The 14,016-nt window shown below is 39.7% G+C and overlaps 1 protein-coding gene across 1 annotated transcript in view; it reads left to right on the forward strand.

Annotated features, from left to right (window-relative positions):
* The first annotated feature begins 284 nt into the window (after positions 1 to 284).
* UACA (uveal autoantigen with coiled-coil domains and ankyrin repeats) overlaps positions 285 to 14,016 on the forward strand; it is a 92,126-nt gene continuing 78,394 nt past the window's right edge. Inside the window, exon 1 of the mRNA XM_045810809.2 lies at positions 285 to 514. Coding sequence (XP_045666765.2) covers positions 434 to 514 — 81 coding nt within the window. The 5' untranslated portion in view covers positions 285 to 433. The remainder of the gene's footprint in view (positions 515 to 14,016) is intronic.

A 14,016-nucleotide genomic window follows, 5' to 3' on the forward strand; every position in this document is an offset into this window, starting at 1 on the left:
TCTCTTTAGACCTGAGACTCCCATCACTAAAGTTGGCTGGCGCCGGTGGCCCGGAGCCTAGCTCTCGCCTCCGTCCCAGCCGCGGCGCACACCTCCGCCACCCGCCCAGCCGAACTTCCAAACTTTTTCCTCCTGCGGGGAGAGGAAGGGTGTTATTAAGTTTGAAAGGGAAGTCCCGCCCTCTTCCCGGATTCCGATTGGCCGGAGTCGGCCCCACCTCCTCGAGGGCCGCTGCAGGATTGGCTGAGAGAGGGGAGCCCCGCCGCAGGCCCGCGAGCGGTGGGCAGCCGGGAGCCCCCAGGTGGCAGGTGGGGCCGGGACCGCCGGCGCCGCCTCCTCTGCCTCCCCGAGCGCTTGCAGCCCTCACACTTGAAGGTTTGCGCGCGGCACGATTGCGCTGCGCCGCTGGGAGCCGAGCTGCGAAGAATTGGCCATGAAGAGCCTGAAGTCCCGCCTGAGGAGGCAGGACGCGTCCGGCCCCGCGTCGTCTGGCGCCGCCGCCACTGCCAGCGCGGTGAGTCCCGCGGCCCCTGCGCGTCCCGCGCTGCCTGCGCTGCCCTCCCGAGAGCCCCGGGGTCCTGTGCTCGGAAGCGCGCGCCGCCCTCCTCAGCCTTCCCTCAGCCGTCCCACTCCGTTGGCCTGGGGACTCCTCGCTGGGGCTGGGCGTCGGCGCGGAGACCCTGGGACCCTCCCGGTCGCCGGCCCGGCGCAGCACCCACCCCTCACCTCCAGCTCTCCGAGCTCCTGGGAGAAACCCGGGCGCTGCGGGATTAAATGGGCCCCCTCCTCCATCCCGGCTTTCTGGGTTCCCCCCTACGCCCGGCGACCCTGGCCCTTCCTCTCGCCGGGGATTGGCCCGGCTCCCCACTCGCGCTCTGTCGGGCCGGGCTGGCGGGGGCCGGATGGGGGAATCGCACCCCGCAGTCCGGGTGGGCTGGGCAGCGGACCCCGCGCCGGCTCGCGGCTCTCCGCACCCTCCGTGGGTTCGACTCGGAGGCTGGCGGGGCGGGGGTTGGGGGGGGCATCGTATGCTGGCTGCCGTCGCTGTATCACCGGGAAAATTTGATTTCTGAGGGAGGCGGACGGAATCGGGCGTCGATGCACACAAAGCCCCGTGGGTGGTGATCCTGGAAGCGGTGGTGAAACTGTGGGGCCGAGTTTCACCTGTGGGGCAGATCCGTGTGGGACAGGCATTCGGTGTTCATCTGCAGCCCGGCCTCCGTGTGCACGCTAAGAAGCACTCAAGGGCCTCTCTTGAGTTGGCCGGAGATCAGAAATCTTGAGAAACAGCCTGACTACAGATGCTGGGGATTTAGATAATTTGGCGAGTCAGAAGAATGGCAATATCATCAGCCTTCTATATTCTTAAATGTTACTTAAAAAGTCGTGACGAGTCGGAAACCTAAATGAGATGGGATGCTCAAACTGCCCAGTTGCCCATTTGGAGTATTAAAAAGGACCTTTATGATTTTGCACAAATTTTACCAAACGATTATATATGCTTATTATGAGAATACTATTAATCTGCTTTTGGTTATGAGTTAATTCAGAATTGTGGCTTTCCTCCGCCTGTTTCTGGGGTGATTTTACTTAGACTTAACAGGAAATTGTGGCAAAACTAGGCTCTTTAATTTCCAATAAAAAAAGGAAAGCTATAGATATTTGATGATTTGATGTTGTTTAATAAAGCGTGAAATTATTTTCTAAGCGCGGAGAGATTACTTTGTTTCACGTTGTTTTTTAGATAATAATTGACATGTCTGTCGTTCAGTGATGTCGGAGGTCACTGTAGTTGAGTTAAAGATTCAGCTTTTTTGTAGTGCAGGTTGTGTTTAAGCTTTATCAAAGATAGCTTTTTTATATTTATTTGCTGTATTTTCCCATTTTTTTTTTTTACTTGCACTACAGATCCACATTCCACTTGGAGGTTTTTTATACTTTAATTTTATCCTGTTTTCTCTTCTAGAAATGCATAGTATTTAATCGTTATTGCTATTAACAGCATGCCAGTTTGCATTTTATACGTTTGGAACGCGAGGTGCATCTCTCTGAACTTAAATCTTAGCACTTACTAAACTGAGCATTCTTTTTTTTTTTAAATAGTTTTTTGCTATTTTTTTAAGATTTTATTTATTTATTTGACAGAGATAGAGACAGCCAGCGAGAGAGGGAACACAAGCAGGGGGAGTGGGAGAGGAAGAAGCAGGCTCATAGCAAAGGAGCCTGATGTGGGGCTCGATCCCATAACACCGGGATCACGCCCTGAGCCAAAGACATATGCTTAACCGCTGTGCCACCCAGGCGCCCCGAGCATTCTTTTTCTTAAAATAGCATAAAAATAAAGAGAAATACATAGTATAAAAGGTAGAACCTGTCTGCTTAGAAAACATGAACATCTCTGTTTACGTTAACTATTAGAATAAATTTTGTAAAATATTTAAATGAAAATAATTGAGTTGATGACTAGTAAAACCAAACCAAGATAGAATAAAATGAATGTACAGGAGAAGTAGGTTCCTTTTGCTTTGGATCTATACCATAATCCCTCATGTCGGATTTGGTCACATGCGTATGTATTGTTGGTGTTACCAGTTGCTTGCATGTCCCTCCAGAGAGCGTTTAGCATATACGAGCAAATATGAATATAAATGTTCACCCTTTATGAGAATGGTAGCACACTGTACTTGTTCTGTATCCTTTTTTTAAAACTGTAATTAGGCCCATTCAGAGCATCTCCCTTCAGATCCTTGCTGTAATATGCAATGATGAATACGCCTGTGTGTATTCGAAGTTTGTGTGTGTGTGTGTGTGTGTACGTGTACGCTTGTAGCATCAGTTCCTAAAAGTGGAATTGCTGGGTTCAAGATACGGTGCATTTGTAATACTGACGAATGTTGTTTAATTTCCTTCGTCATATCACTTTTTCTATGCTTTTATTTTCAGAGCCCACTGCATGTTCTTTTTTTTCATGAACAGTTTATCCTTTCCATTTTTCTATTGGGTTGTTGATTTTTTAAAATTCATTTGTATGTACGCTATATCAAGGAAATTACTCATTTTAATATGAATAATTATGTTTTCTTAATTGGTTATTTGTTTTACAACTTTGTTTATGGTGGCTTTTGGTCTGCAGAAAGTGGTTATTTTTATGCAATTGAATTTATCACCCTTTTGTAACTTTTCGGTTGGTTTACATTATATCTTGGCCTTTCTACTCTGCAATATTAAACAAAAAGAAAAAAATTGCACCTCGTTTCTTTTAGTTTTTTAATTTGCTTCATTTTTTAACATTTAAGTTAAATGTTTGATCCATATAAAATTTATTCCGGTGTAAGGTAAGGGACATATATCTTGCTTTCTTTTTTTCTCCCCGATGATTACTTAATTTGAATCTTAAAGCAGTCATTTTAATTATAGAAATAATCACACTATGGTCTGCACAACTTTGATTTGAGGAAAAAAATCTTAAATGTTTATTTCATAAATATTTTTTCTTACTTAAGCTTATGTATCTGAAAGGGATGCATTAGCAATAGACTGAGGTATATAAATATTTTATAGTATGTGAAATACAGAATCTTAACATGCTATATTATATGTAGAAAAAAATCATTTAAAATATTCTGAATAGTACCATGGTTATAAATATGCCAGTGAGCTTAGAGTTCACTCAACAGAGGTTATGTTTATACACATACACATAAATGTAGTTCATAATTATAAACTGTGGGTAAAATACAGTTGAGAGTTTGTCCTGTACTAGCTGAATCTGGAGATAGCTGCCTCTTTTAATCATAAAATAAGACTATTTTTGTTGTTGACATTTATCTTAATCACTAAATTGGAGCTTCAGATTTCTGAAAGGGATAATTAAATGACTGTAAATGCCATTTCAAATCTAGTCAATTATATGTGCAATTATACATACAATTATGTATACAATTATATGTACTGTGAGAATAGGCTATTCCATTTTCACCTAGTTCAGACTAGGAGAATTGAGTAATTAAAATTAAGGGGCTATATTTCAAGAACTAGTGGATGTACTGCAAACAAATACTGTAAGCAGACATTTTGGAAGGGGGTTCCACTAAACTGTACGTACACCTAACATTTGTAGTAGAGTAAATGCTTGATCGTTAAAGCTATCTCTGATATGGGAGGCTCTGGTTGTTTTTGCTGCCATTTCTCTAGGCTACTCTGATTTTGGAACAATGAATTCTATAAATGAGCTACCAGATATGTTCTAAAGCATCTTGTTAATGTCTCAGGACCCTGAAAAAATACTGGTATTTCTAAAAACATTTAAAGTTACAAATATAGCAACTGAAAAATATCTTCAAAAAAATTCTGTTGGTTCCCACTAAGAACAGAAGTTTGAGATGTTTGGGGTGCCTGAATGGCTTAGTTGGTTAAATGTCCAACTCTTGATTTCGGCTCAGGTCATGATCTCAGGGTTATGACCTCAGGGTCGTGAGATGGAGCCCTGCATTGGGCTCCCCGCTAAGTGAGATTCTATCTCAAATAAATCTTTTTTTTTTTTTTTTAAAGTTTGATGTGTTTAGAAAGCATGAAGGATTACATTTTGTCTCAGTTGTGTTTTCGAAAATGAGGGTTTTGTGTTTTCCTCTGAGAATTTGGAGTATGTTTGAAAAGATGTTAATATTATTATAGCAATTTTGGGTTAATGTAAATAATTAAGATCACACATTGTTACATTTAAACTCATGATACTTAATTGAGCACTGTTTACTCAGTTTCATTAAAGATGCCAACCTTTGATTAAAAATGTTTAATTTAGTTTTATTCTGACAGTTTCCTAGAGTTATCCCTGCATTGTATTTCTTGTGGTTCTTGAAGGAAGATCCCAGTAAAGAAGCCCTGTATTTATACTTTTGATGTCAACCCCAGCTCATCATGGTGATTTGAATTGCTGAATTTTATTATAATACCAAAGCAAATGGTTGAGTTGCATTGGTACATCTTTTGGTACACAACGGGTCCAAGAACTTAAATGAGGAGTTAACAATTTAAATTCTTTTAATAAGAGTGGAATAGTGGTTGTATGTCTTTATTTTCAAATTTAAAATTATTAGTTCAGGAATTGGACCTTGGTAAGCAGTTATCTTATTTAATTTGGAAACATTTATGGAACACGTACGTTAGACTTAAAAATGAATTAATAATTAGATCCTTTGTGAAGAAATAGGTAATTCCAAGTTGGAAGCAGAAAATGTGCACGTTGAGCCTGGAATCCTTTGTTCCCCTAGAAAGCAAGGAGGCTGTCGAAGATTAGGACTCAGGGGCCAACTTTAAGAGGTTCCCGCTTGACCTGCGATGGGACAGTTCCATCATCAATAAGGATAATATCACATTGTACCAAAATCTTTAAATCTGTGAATTCATAATAATGATTACAAAAAAAGGAGAAAGTTGTCACTTTTGGAGACTGCTAAGGAGCTGATGTATTCTTTTAAGAACCAGAAAACAAAGACAAAGAGGTATTATGCTTTTCCTCAGGCTAACCAAATATTTGATGAGAGAAGTTCCTCTTTTTTACAAGGTGTTTTATCCCAGCTAATAGAGGAAGAAGGGAGACGGAATTAGTATATCACAATTTTACATCTCCTAATGAATTGATGGATCTAGGCAAAGACAGTGATTATCATTGGCTACTAATGTCTCAAGAAGAAAGAAAACCAGATGTAATTTATCTCCTGATGGAAATATCCATTACTGCCTATGAATAGTCTTGCCAAAAGAAACAAACCTGAATATGATAGGCTTCTGGATCTTACCTCCATTTAACAGAAAATACAGGGATGGAGGAACATGGACATGCAGTGGATGTAATTATGATCATGGGACACTCTTAGAACAAAAGGCCTAGTTTCTTCAAAAATAAATTATAAGAAGAAAAAAATGGAGGAGAAATCTGGAGATTAAAAGAGATTCAGGAGAAATATTAACCAATTGTAATGATAGACTTCATGTAGACCTTGATTAATAATAAAAATAGGGGCGCCTGGGTGGCTTAGTCGGTTAAGCATCTGATCCGCTCAGGTCATGATCTCAGCGTCCTGGGATTGAGCCCCGCATCAGGCTCGACGCTCAGGGGGGATCTGCTTTTCCCTCTCCCTCTGCTCCTTCCCCTCTGCCCCTCCCGCTGCTTGTGCGCTCTCTCTCTCTTTCTAATAAATAAATAAAATCTCTAAAAAAATAATAAAAATAGTAGTTTATGACAGTTGAGGAAATATAAACACCACCTGGATATATGATGGCTTTGTGGAATTATCTAAAAAAGATTTAAATGTCACAGTGGTAGCAATGTAGTTATATTTGCAAAGCTTTTTTACCTTTCAGAGAAACAAGAGTATACTATTTACAGGTGAAATGATGTGAAATCTGGGACTTGTTTCCAAATAATCTGTGAGTGAGTGGGTAGAAGTGAGTAGGGGGTATGGTGGAAATAGGATTGGTCATGAATTGTTGTAGTTGGCTGGTTCGTAATACTACTGTATGTACTTTTTGTGATGCTATTGTATTTTGTATATGTTCTAAAATTTCTGTAATAAGAAAATCTAGTCACAGCCTTCAGATTTTTAAGAGAGCTAAGAAAAAATAGTAATACCTTATGTTAAAAGCCATTGATAGCCGTGTGTGTAAAGTGCCGCGTAGGCACAGATGTGTAGGGTGGGGTCAGGGAGGAGGCAGGAAGGTGAAGTTGAGACCGGGCCAGGTAGACAGTTGGAAGGGCTTTCCAGGCTGGAGAACAGCAAGCGCGGTGGTGTGGAGCTGTGAAATTACAGAGTACTCTTAGGGAGCACCAGGTTTGGAAGGGCACTTTGGGTGTTATGATGGGGGCTGGTGCAGCTGAGGTATGGATGAGAATTGCAGTCAGAGTAAGGAGCTGGAGGGGGCACGTAGGGGTAAATATTAAAGGAAGGCTTTTCCTTTTCGTCTTTTTAACCTGAATTAAGAATTTGGATTCCTCGACAGGTTTAAGTCCTTGTTCAGAGAGATTTCTGACTAGAGTAGGTAAAGTTTCATCTAAGGAAGTTATTCTGTCAGTGAGGTAACAAGTTCACCCCTCTTTTCCCTTTCTCCCCAGAATTAGCTAATAGCCAGCAACATTTTATTCTTACCAGCCCTGTTTAATTTACAGTCGAATGCTTGGTGAAGAAATCTACATCCAAGAATTTTAGATTTAAACATTATAACTCATGTGTTTCATCTCTGTCATAATGGAGGACTTAAGTATCCTGTTAGTAACCGTGCAAACATTTGTCCTGGCACCTAAGGAATATAACAAATGGTTGAAAATTTCCACCTGCCCGAGCTTATTTATGCAAGAGCAGTCAAATTGATTTCTGTAGGGAATTTAATTTGCCAAAAAATGATTGAAATTCACTTACTGAAATTGTAAATAGAAAGGTGGGATAATATACGCTTATTGCCTCATTTTCCTAAATCATAAAATAATTAAAAGCTTTATATAGCTTCTCTTCTAGGCTTAAATATATAACACAAAAATACAAGAGTAAATTTACCTGATTGTTGTCACAAAAATGGTTTTGTCTTTTGGACTTTTGTTATCCTCAGAAATCTTGAATGTTACCAACATTGACTAATTTATTTCCGAATGGTAGAGTCTCCGAAATGATGTGCAAAAGATGAACTGATATAATTGAGTTATTAAAGCCCTGGCAAAAGATATGATGAGCTGTAATTATATAATGGAATCAGACCTGCTAAGTGCCCTTGAGAGAGAGTAAGTGTATGACTGAACCAGTCAAGATAACGGCTGTTTATTGTTTTAAAAATCTACCCCCCCCATAAAGGTCATACATGTTCAGGGTAGAAACCAAAATACAGTTGAAGATAAAGAAAAAAACAAGTCATCATTCCATGCCATAAACCACTGCTTATGCTCTTTTTAAAGTTTCCAGATTGCCTCTTTGTGGTTCAATCAGCATTTAATTACCTTGGTGCCGCAGTAATGATATATGTATAATTTTTTGAATCATATTTGATTCTAATAACCCTCATATTTAAAATTATAAGTATTTGAAATGATTTGAGCAGATGTGAATGTCCCATAGGAATACTAAGCAAATGCTAGTAAATTACTTATAAAGAAATTACTTATAAGAAATCCAAGTGTCAATAGCCAGTATTTTTTGAGCATGTATGCCCCAGCATTGTTCCAAGTGCTTTACCTTAGCTTACTTACTCTGATTCACAGCAACCCTAAGAAGTGGGTACCATTGCCATCATTTTACAGACAATGGTAAATAATTTACTTGCTTAAAGTGTCATAGCTGATAAGTGAAGATTGGGTAGCCTAACTCTGGAACCCGTGTTTTTAACTATTGTCAACTGATGGAATTTCAAATTTAAAACTATGGCATTGTATCTTGAGCCATATACCAAAGAAAATTGGAGGGAAGGGTGTTTAGGGGAAGGAAGGCCTTTTATGTTAAGTCTCAAAACCAATTTGTGTTCTTTCCAGCAGTGTGTAAAATTGTTGGATTCACTATGCCTTTTAGTAGTATGGAAATGGAATATGATCCAGTAATATGATTTAGAACATATTTGTCAACTTGATTGTGAAAAAAAATAGCTTTAACAAGATATAGCTTTAATCTGTGTTTTTGATTTCTAGGGAGTGTGGACATATTTCTATGCTTATTGCCACGTTCACGTCTTATTTTAGAAACTCTGTTCTTTGACCATTTTTTCCTTTTGATGCCTTGTTCATATTGATCTTTAAGGGCTTTACCACTTTATTTTTACTACTCGATTTATTGTAGCTTTGAGAGTAGTGTGTGTCTCACTATAGCTATGTTGCTGACACCTTCCCTTATATTCCAGTTTTTGTTTTATGTACTAAATTTTGTGATAATTGATACATTAAGACTGTTGGCTATTTTATATTCACTGTGGAGTGTAACTAGTGGTAAAAAAGTCTTTAATTTGTCCCATTCAGCTTTTGTCTTGAATTCTACTTTGTCATATTATCTGTGATATTCTTATCCCCTTTCCCTTTTTGCTTTTGCATGTGTGTGTATTTGCCCAACATATTATCCTGCCATTCTTGGTTTTAAATATTTAGGAGGATGTATGGGTGAAACAAGTGCTGAGAATCCAGTAGAACTGAAAATTGTGGGCTTACAGTCTGGAGATGCATATGTACAAGTGTGGACCATAGGGTATATACTTTTTTTGGGGGGGGTATGTTTTCCTTATTGATATGTTGTCAAGATTTGACATTACCTCTGTGGTAAGGTTTTCCCGTTCAGGTGCACAAATAATTATTTTTTTCAATCTCAGTGACTTTTGGTTCATTTTTTTTTTTTAAACCAGATTGGGACATTATTTAAGAGAGGGAAGAGGGGAAGGACATGTGCATCATACTTTCTAAACTAAAAAAGTGAGTTTTTTAGTTCTTCTTCCAGCTTGGTTTTGTTATTCCATGATTTTCTCATTTGCAGGGTACTTACCCTGTACAGAGGTTTGGGGTACTTTGAAAATGAGCATCCAGTGGGGAAGCCTAGTGTAGTTGGTTTCTAGTGAGGGCACTACGCACTGATTTTTTCACCTCTGTGAGGGAGGAAGAGCCCATGAACACTTGGCTAATTTACATGTGAGAGATGTTTTTAATGAGAGATCTTTTTATGATTCATCTCTTTTTTTTTAATGGTTGGATTCTTCTTAAAAATTAACATTTTATATTTAAAAAAGCACTTTATGAAATAGAAACAACATTGTGGCAGTGGCTAAGTAGAGAAATGTGGAAAATGGAGTGTTTTCTCAGCCTTAGAAAAACCAAATTGTGGGCCAAAGAATGTCCATTCCTAGCTCTTGCAGCCGTGCCTGGGGCAGTATGGAGGCAGGGCAGCGTGTGAGTCTTGCTGCCCCTTTGTGACCTTAGGCAAGTTACTGAAATATATTTGTTTCCTCATTTGGAAAATGGGATTAATAATTATAGTTAAGAACTCAGTAAATGTTAGTTCTCATTATTACTAACTGAAAAATCTCACCAAGGGTCTTTCCATTTTTATCCTTCATAACCAGATGAACAGCAGTCTTTCCTGATCTTTTCCTTTCCAATTAACACATGCCCTTGTAGGCTTTTAGATCTAGAGCTTGAAAAGGCTATCTGCTCTCGCCTCTTGCCCCAAGAGGTGTCTCTGTTTTTCATATTTAAAAAAAAAAATGTTTCTTGAAGGCCTAGGCTAAGCAAAGGGAGTGAGATGATAGGAAGGTAAGAGGCTCAAAGTATGGTGGGGGAGTTCTATAAACAGGTAATACAGAGTCGTAGCTGCTGCGACAGGGGAGTGTTCTCAGTGCTGATCCAGTCTGGTGCTGAGGAGTTGGCGAAGGTGTTTTTGTTTTTTTTTTTAAACAGGATGAGCTGCTGTTGCTGTTTTTTTAAAAAGTTGAGGTGAGATTCACATAACATAAAATTAATCATTTTATTTTATTTTATTTTATTTTATTTTATTTTATTTTATTTTATTTTTAAGAAAATGATTATTTGAGAGAGAGAGCACGAGCATTGGGGAGGGGCAGAGAGAGAGGGAGAAGCAGATTCCCCACCGAGCAAGGGGCCCAACATGGGACTCCATCCCAGGTCCCTGGGATCATTACCTGAGCCGAAGGCAGACGCTTAACTGAGCCACCCAGGCACACCTAAAATTAATCATTTTAAAGTGAATAGTTCAGTGACATAGTAAGTTCACAATGTTGTGTAACTACCATCTCTGTCTAGTTCTAGAACATTCTCATCACCCGAGACGGAAACCCTGTACCCATTAAGCAGTTGCTTATGTGATCCAGGAAAAGATGAAATTGCTCTCCAAGGGAACAGCAAGAGCAAAGGCATGGAATGGAGTCAGGAGTTGGGGGAGAGGGCAGTTGGTTTGTCAGCTTAGCTTTGGTGAACCCTAGAATAATAGGCAAGGGGACTGAGTAGGAGATAGGCATGTGGGGAGGTTGGGGCTAAATCTGGAATGGCTTAAAATAATCCATATTTTCAGAGTGTTGGACTTTGTCCTGCGTATTCAGAGGTTGGGAATCACAGGATCAAATGTGTTTTGGCTGGATTACTTGGTAGCTGTGTTCAGGATGTTGAAGAGCTCTAGCTGGGCAGCAGATGGATGGTTATGAGGCTGCTGCCATAGTTCAGGCAGGAATTCGTGAGGGCCGGAATCGTTCTGCAGGGGTGGAGAGGAGGGCACCGTGAGATAAACTGGTATCCGTGCCCCAGAGAAGTTGTAACTTGTCAAAGTCACGCATGGTCAGTAGGTAAGAGCTCCTGCTTGCTGGCCCTGAGCGAGCCCCCTAAGCCCCCTGGGTGTGATGCAGTGTGCGGGAGGCGCAGTCCCTGACTGGAGGTAATCGTGTGCTAGAACACCTCCTGCGTCTTGTATGCTAGTGAGCTAGCATTGTTTTAACGTGCACTTGATACACAGCCGGTTTGGATGCATAGTTCAATGTTCTGATGATGATGTCTGCAAAAATAGTTTTGAAAGTTTAACTTACGATGCTAATAATCATTATAAGCACAGATTCTGAGCACATATCTCATCTGTTTTCTCCAACGTTTATTATGAAAAATTGAAATATAAAATGAGAATAGCACAGTGAACTAGGATCTGCCTGCTCACTACCTAGATTCAGAAGTTAGCATTCTGCTGCATTCGTTCTCTCTATATGTATATGTGTATAAAGATAGAAAATATACCCACATTTTTCATTGAGCCTTTTGAAAGTATATTGTAGATATTATATTTTACCTTTAAAGACTGTAGCATCCATCACTTAAGAATAAGACATCCTGGGGCGCCTGGGTGGCGCAGTCGTTAAGCGTCTGCCTTCAGCTCAGGGCGTGATCCCAGTGCTCTGGGATCGAGCCCCACATCAGGCTCCTCCGCTAGGAGCCTGCTTCTTCCTCTCTCATTCCCCCTGCTTGTGTTCCCTCTCTCGCTGGCTGTCTCTCTCTGTCAAATAAATAAATAAAATCTTTAAAAAAAAAAAAGAATAAGACATCCTACTTATCTACAATATAATAGTGATATTTTGAACTGTAACTTTTATTCATAGATAAGGAAACGTAGGCGTTATATGACTTATGACGTTGAAGCAAAATTGGAAGAAATAATGTTTTCCAATTCTTTAGACTCCTTTATCTTACATTGTACATGATACTACTATCTCTCAAATTTAGTAATATTAATGCATTATTTTGATGGTTTTTGTCACATTCTTGAAATGTTCCTGCTAATGGTTAATATTCTTTTAAAATGATTCGCTTAAAAAACACTGAAATATCAGTATATTTATTTAGAAGGAAACTGGATGAAGGGCAGGAAGAAAAGGGGGTCTTAATGGTCCTCTGGGGTGTAGAAATTATCTCTTAAAGATGAGCATCTCTAGGGAAGGAGCGGTAATACAGGGGTGGGGGCAGGTGGGAAGAGGAGGTTGGTGTGCAAGGACGTGGCTGCAGGCAGTGTGTGAGTACTTGTGCTCTGCCTGTGTGGTCTCTAGATTGAGCCAGGGATCAGGGCTTTGGTGCTGGCTCCTCCTGTTGAAACTTGTCTTATTTTTCTTACGTTGGGCTTCTCTTACTTCTCTCTCCATAGCTCCAGGCCCCACTGCTATATCTGTCCCTGCTTGCAGGCTGATCCTGAATGACCTGGAACCTTAGAAGGAGCTCCCAGTAGACTGTCTTTGTGCCAGTGAGGTGTATACAGTATACGCGGTGAATAGACCATACTTTGAGAAATGCTCAATTTCAGTATTCTGCTAAGTAATAACTTTCCTGTTTGTGGAATGATTTTTTTTTAAACTTCCCTTTATAGCGAAGAATGGAAATTTGTTGAAATTCTTAAATAATTATGCAGTCATTAAAATTTGAGAATGCACATTTTAAAAAAATCATATATTCTTTAAGTATAACTGTATCCCAGGCCCTGTGTTGCCTATGGAATGTAAACACAAAATTCAGTGTATATTCAAGATTATTTGGAGTTTTTCTTTATTTCCTTTTCTCTAAGCTTAACTATCACCTGGAATTATATTTAAGAACATACCATTTTTGGATGGACAGTAGGTTATTGAAATACTCAAATAGCTTATGTGAACATGTAAATTACTAACGTGTCCAATATTTTATTTGACTACTAAATAAATATTCTAGTTTAGAATATTAGATACATGGCCATTTTTTTTTTTTTTGTATTTCTTGTAGCTTTGGGTTTCTTATATTGGTCTATTTCATAAGAATTTTTATAAAAATCAGTGCTTTGACATAAATTATTCTATGATTTTTTCCTTGTGTAAGTAGAAGGAAAATGGTGTGCAATTTTAGAAGCATCTTTCTTTTCTTTTCTTTTTTTTTAAAGATTTTATTTATTTGACAGCAGGTGGGTGCGTGGGGTGGGGCAGAGGGAGAAGGGGCTCCCCGCTGAGCAGGGAGCCTGATGCAGGGCTCGCTGGGATCCGAGGACCCTGGGATCGTGACCTGAGCCAAAGGCAGACAACCACTGAGCCACCCGGGCACCCTAGAAGCATCTTTCATTTTAGGGTCCATACCATTCAAGTAGAGATATTCTATAGGCAAAAGGTAGGAATAACAAGATGTCAGAAAAAGCTTGGTTTGAGTCCAGGCACTGCTATTGAAAAGCTCTGTGACATTGGGCAAATTACTTGTAAGTTTCGAGTCTTTTTCTTATAAGATGGGGATAATTTTACTTGCCTTTCTACCCTACCAGTGATTTTAGGTATGAACCATTTTGGAAGTTGTAGAACAATACAAATAGAAATTTAAGCAGTGGTTATTATCTGTCAGTTAAAACATACGTTAGTTTTTGTCAGGCGTACCTAAAGTCGTACCGATCCAGTTCGGAAAATACAGAAGACATTGCTCACATCTTGAGGACGTGAAGCGTCACCTTTATTGTTTATTTGTGGAGTGGAAAGATCTTCTGAATTCTAATTTGAATTGCTTTT

The sequence above is a fragment of the Ursus americanus genome, chromosome 28, assembly GCF_024610735.1.
Source record: "Ursus americanus isolate L20-20 chromosome 28, mUrsAme1.1.p, whole genome shotgun sequence".
Lineage (NCBI taxonomy): Eukaryota > Metazoa > Chordata > Mammalia > Carnivora > Ursidae > Ursus > Ursus americanus.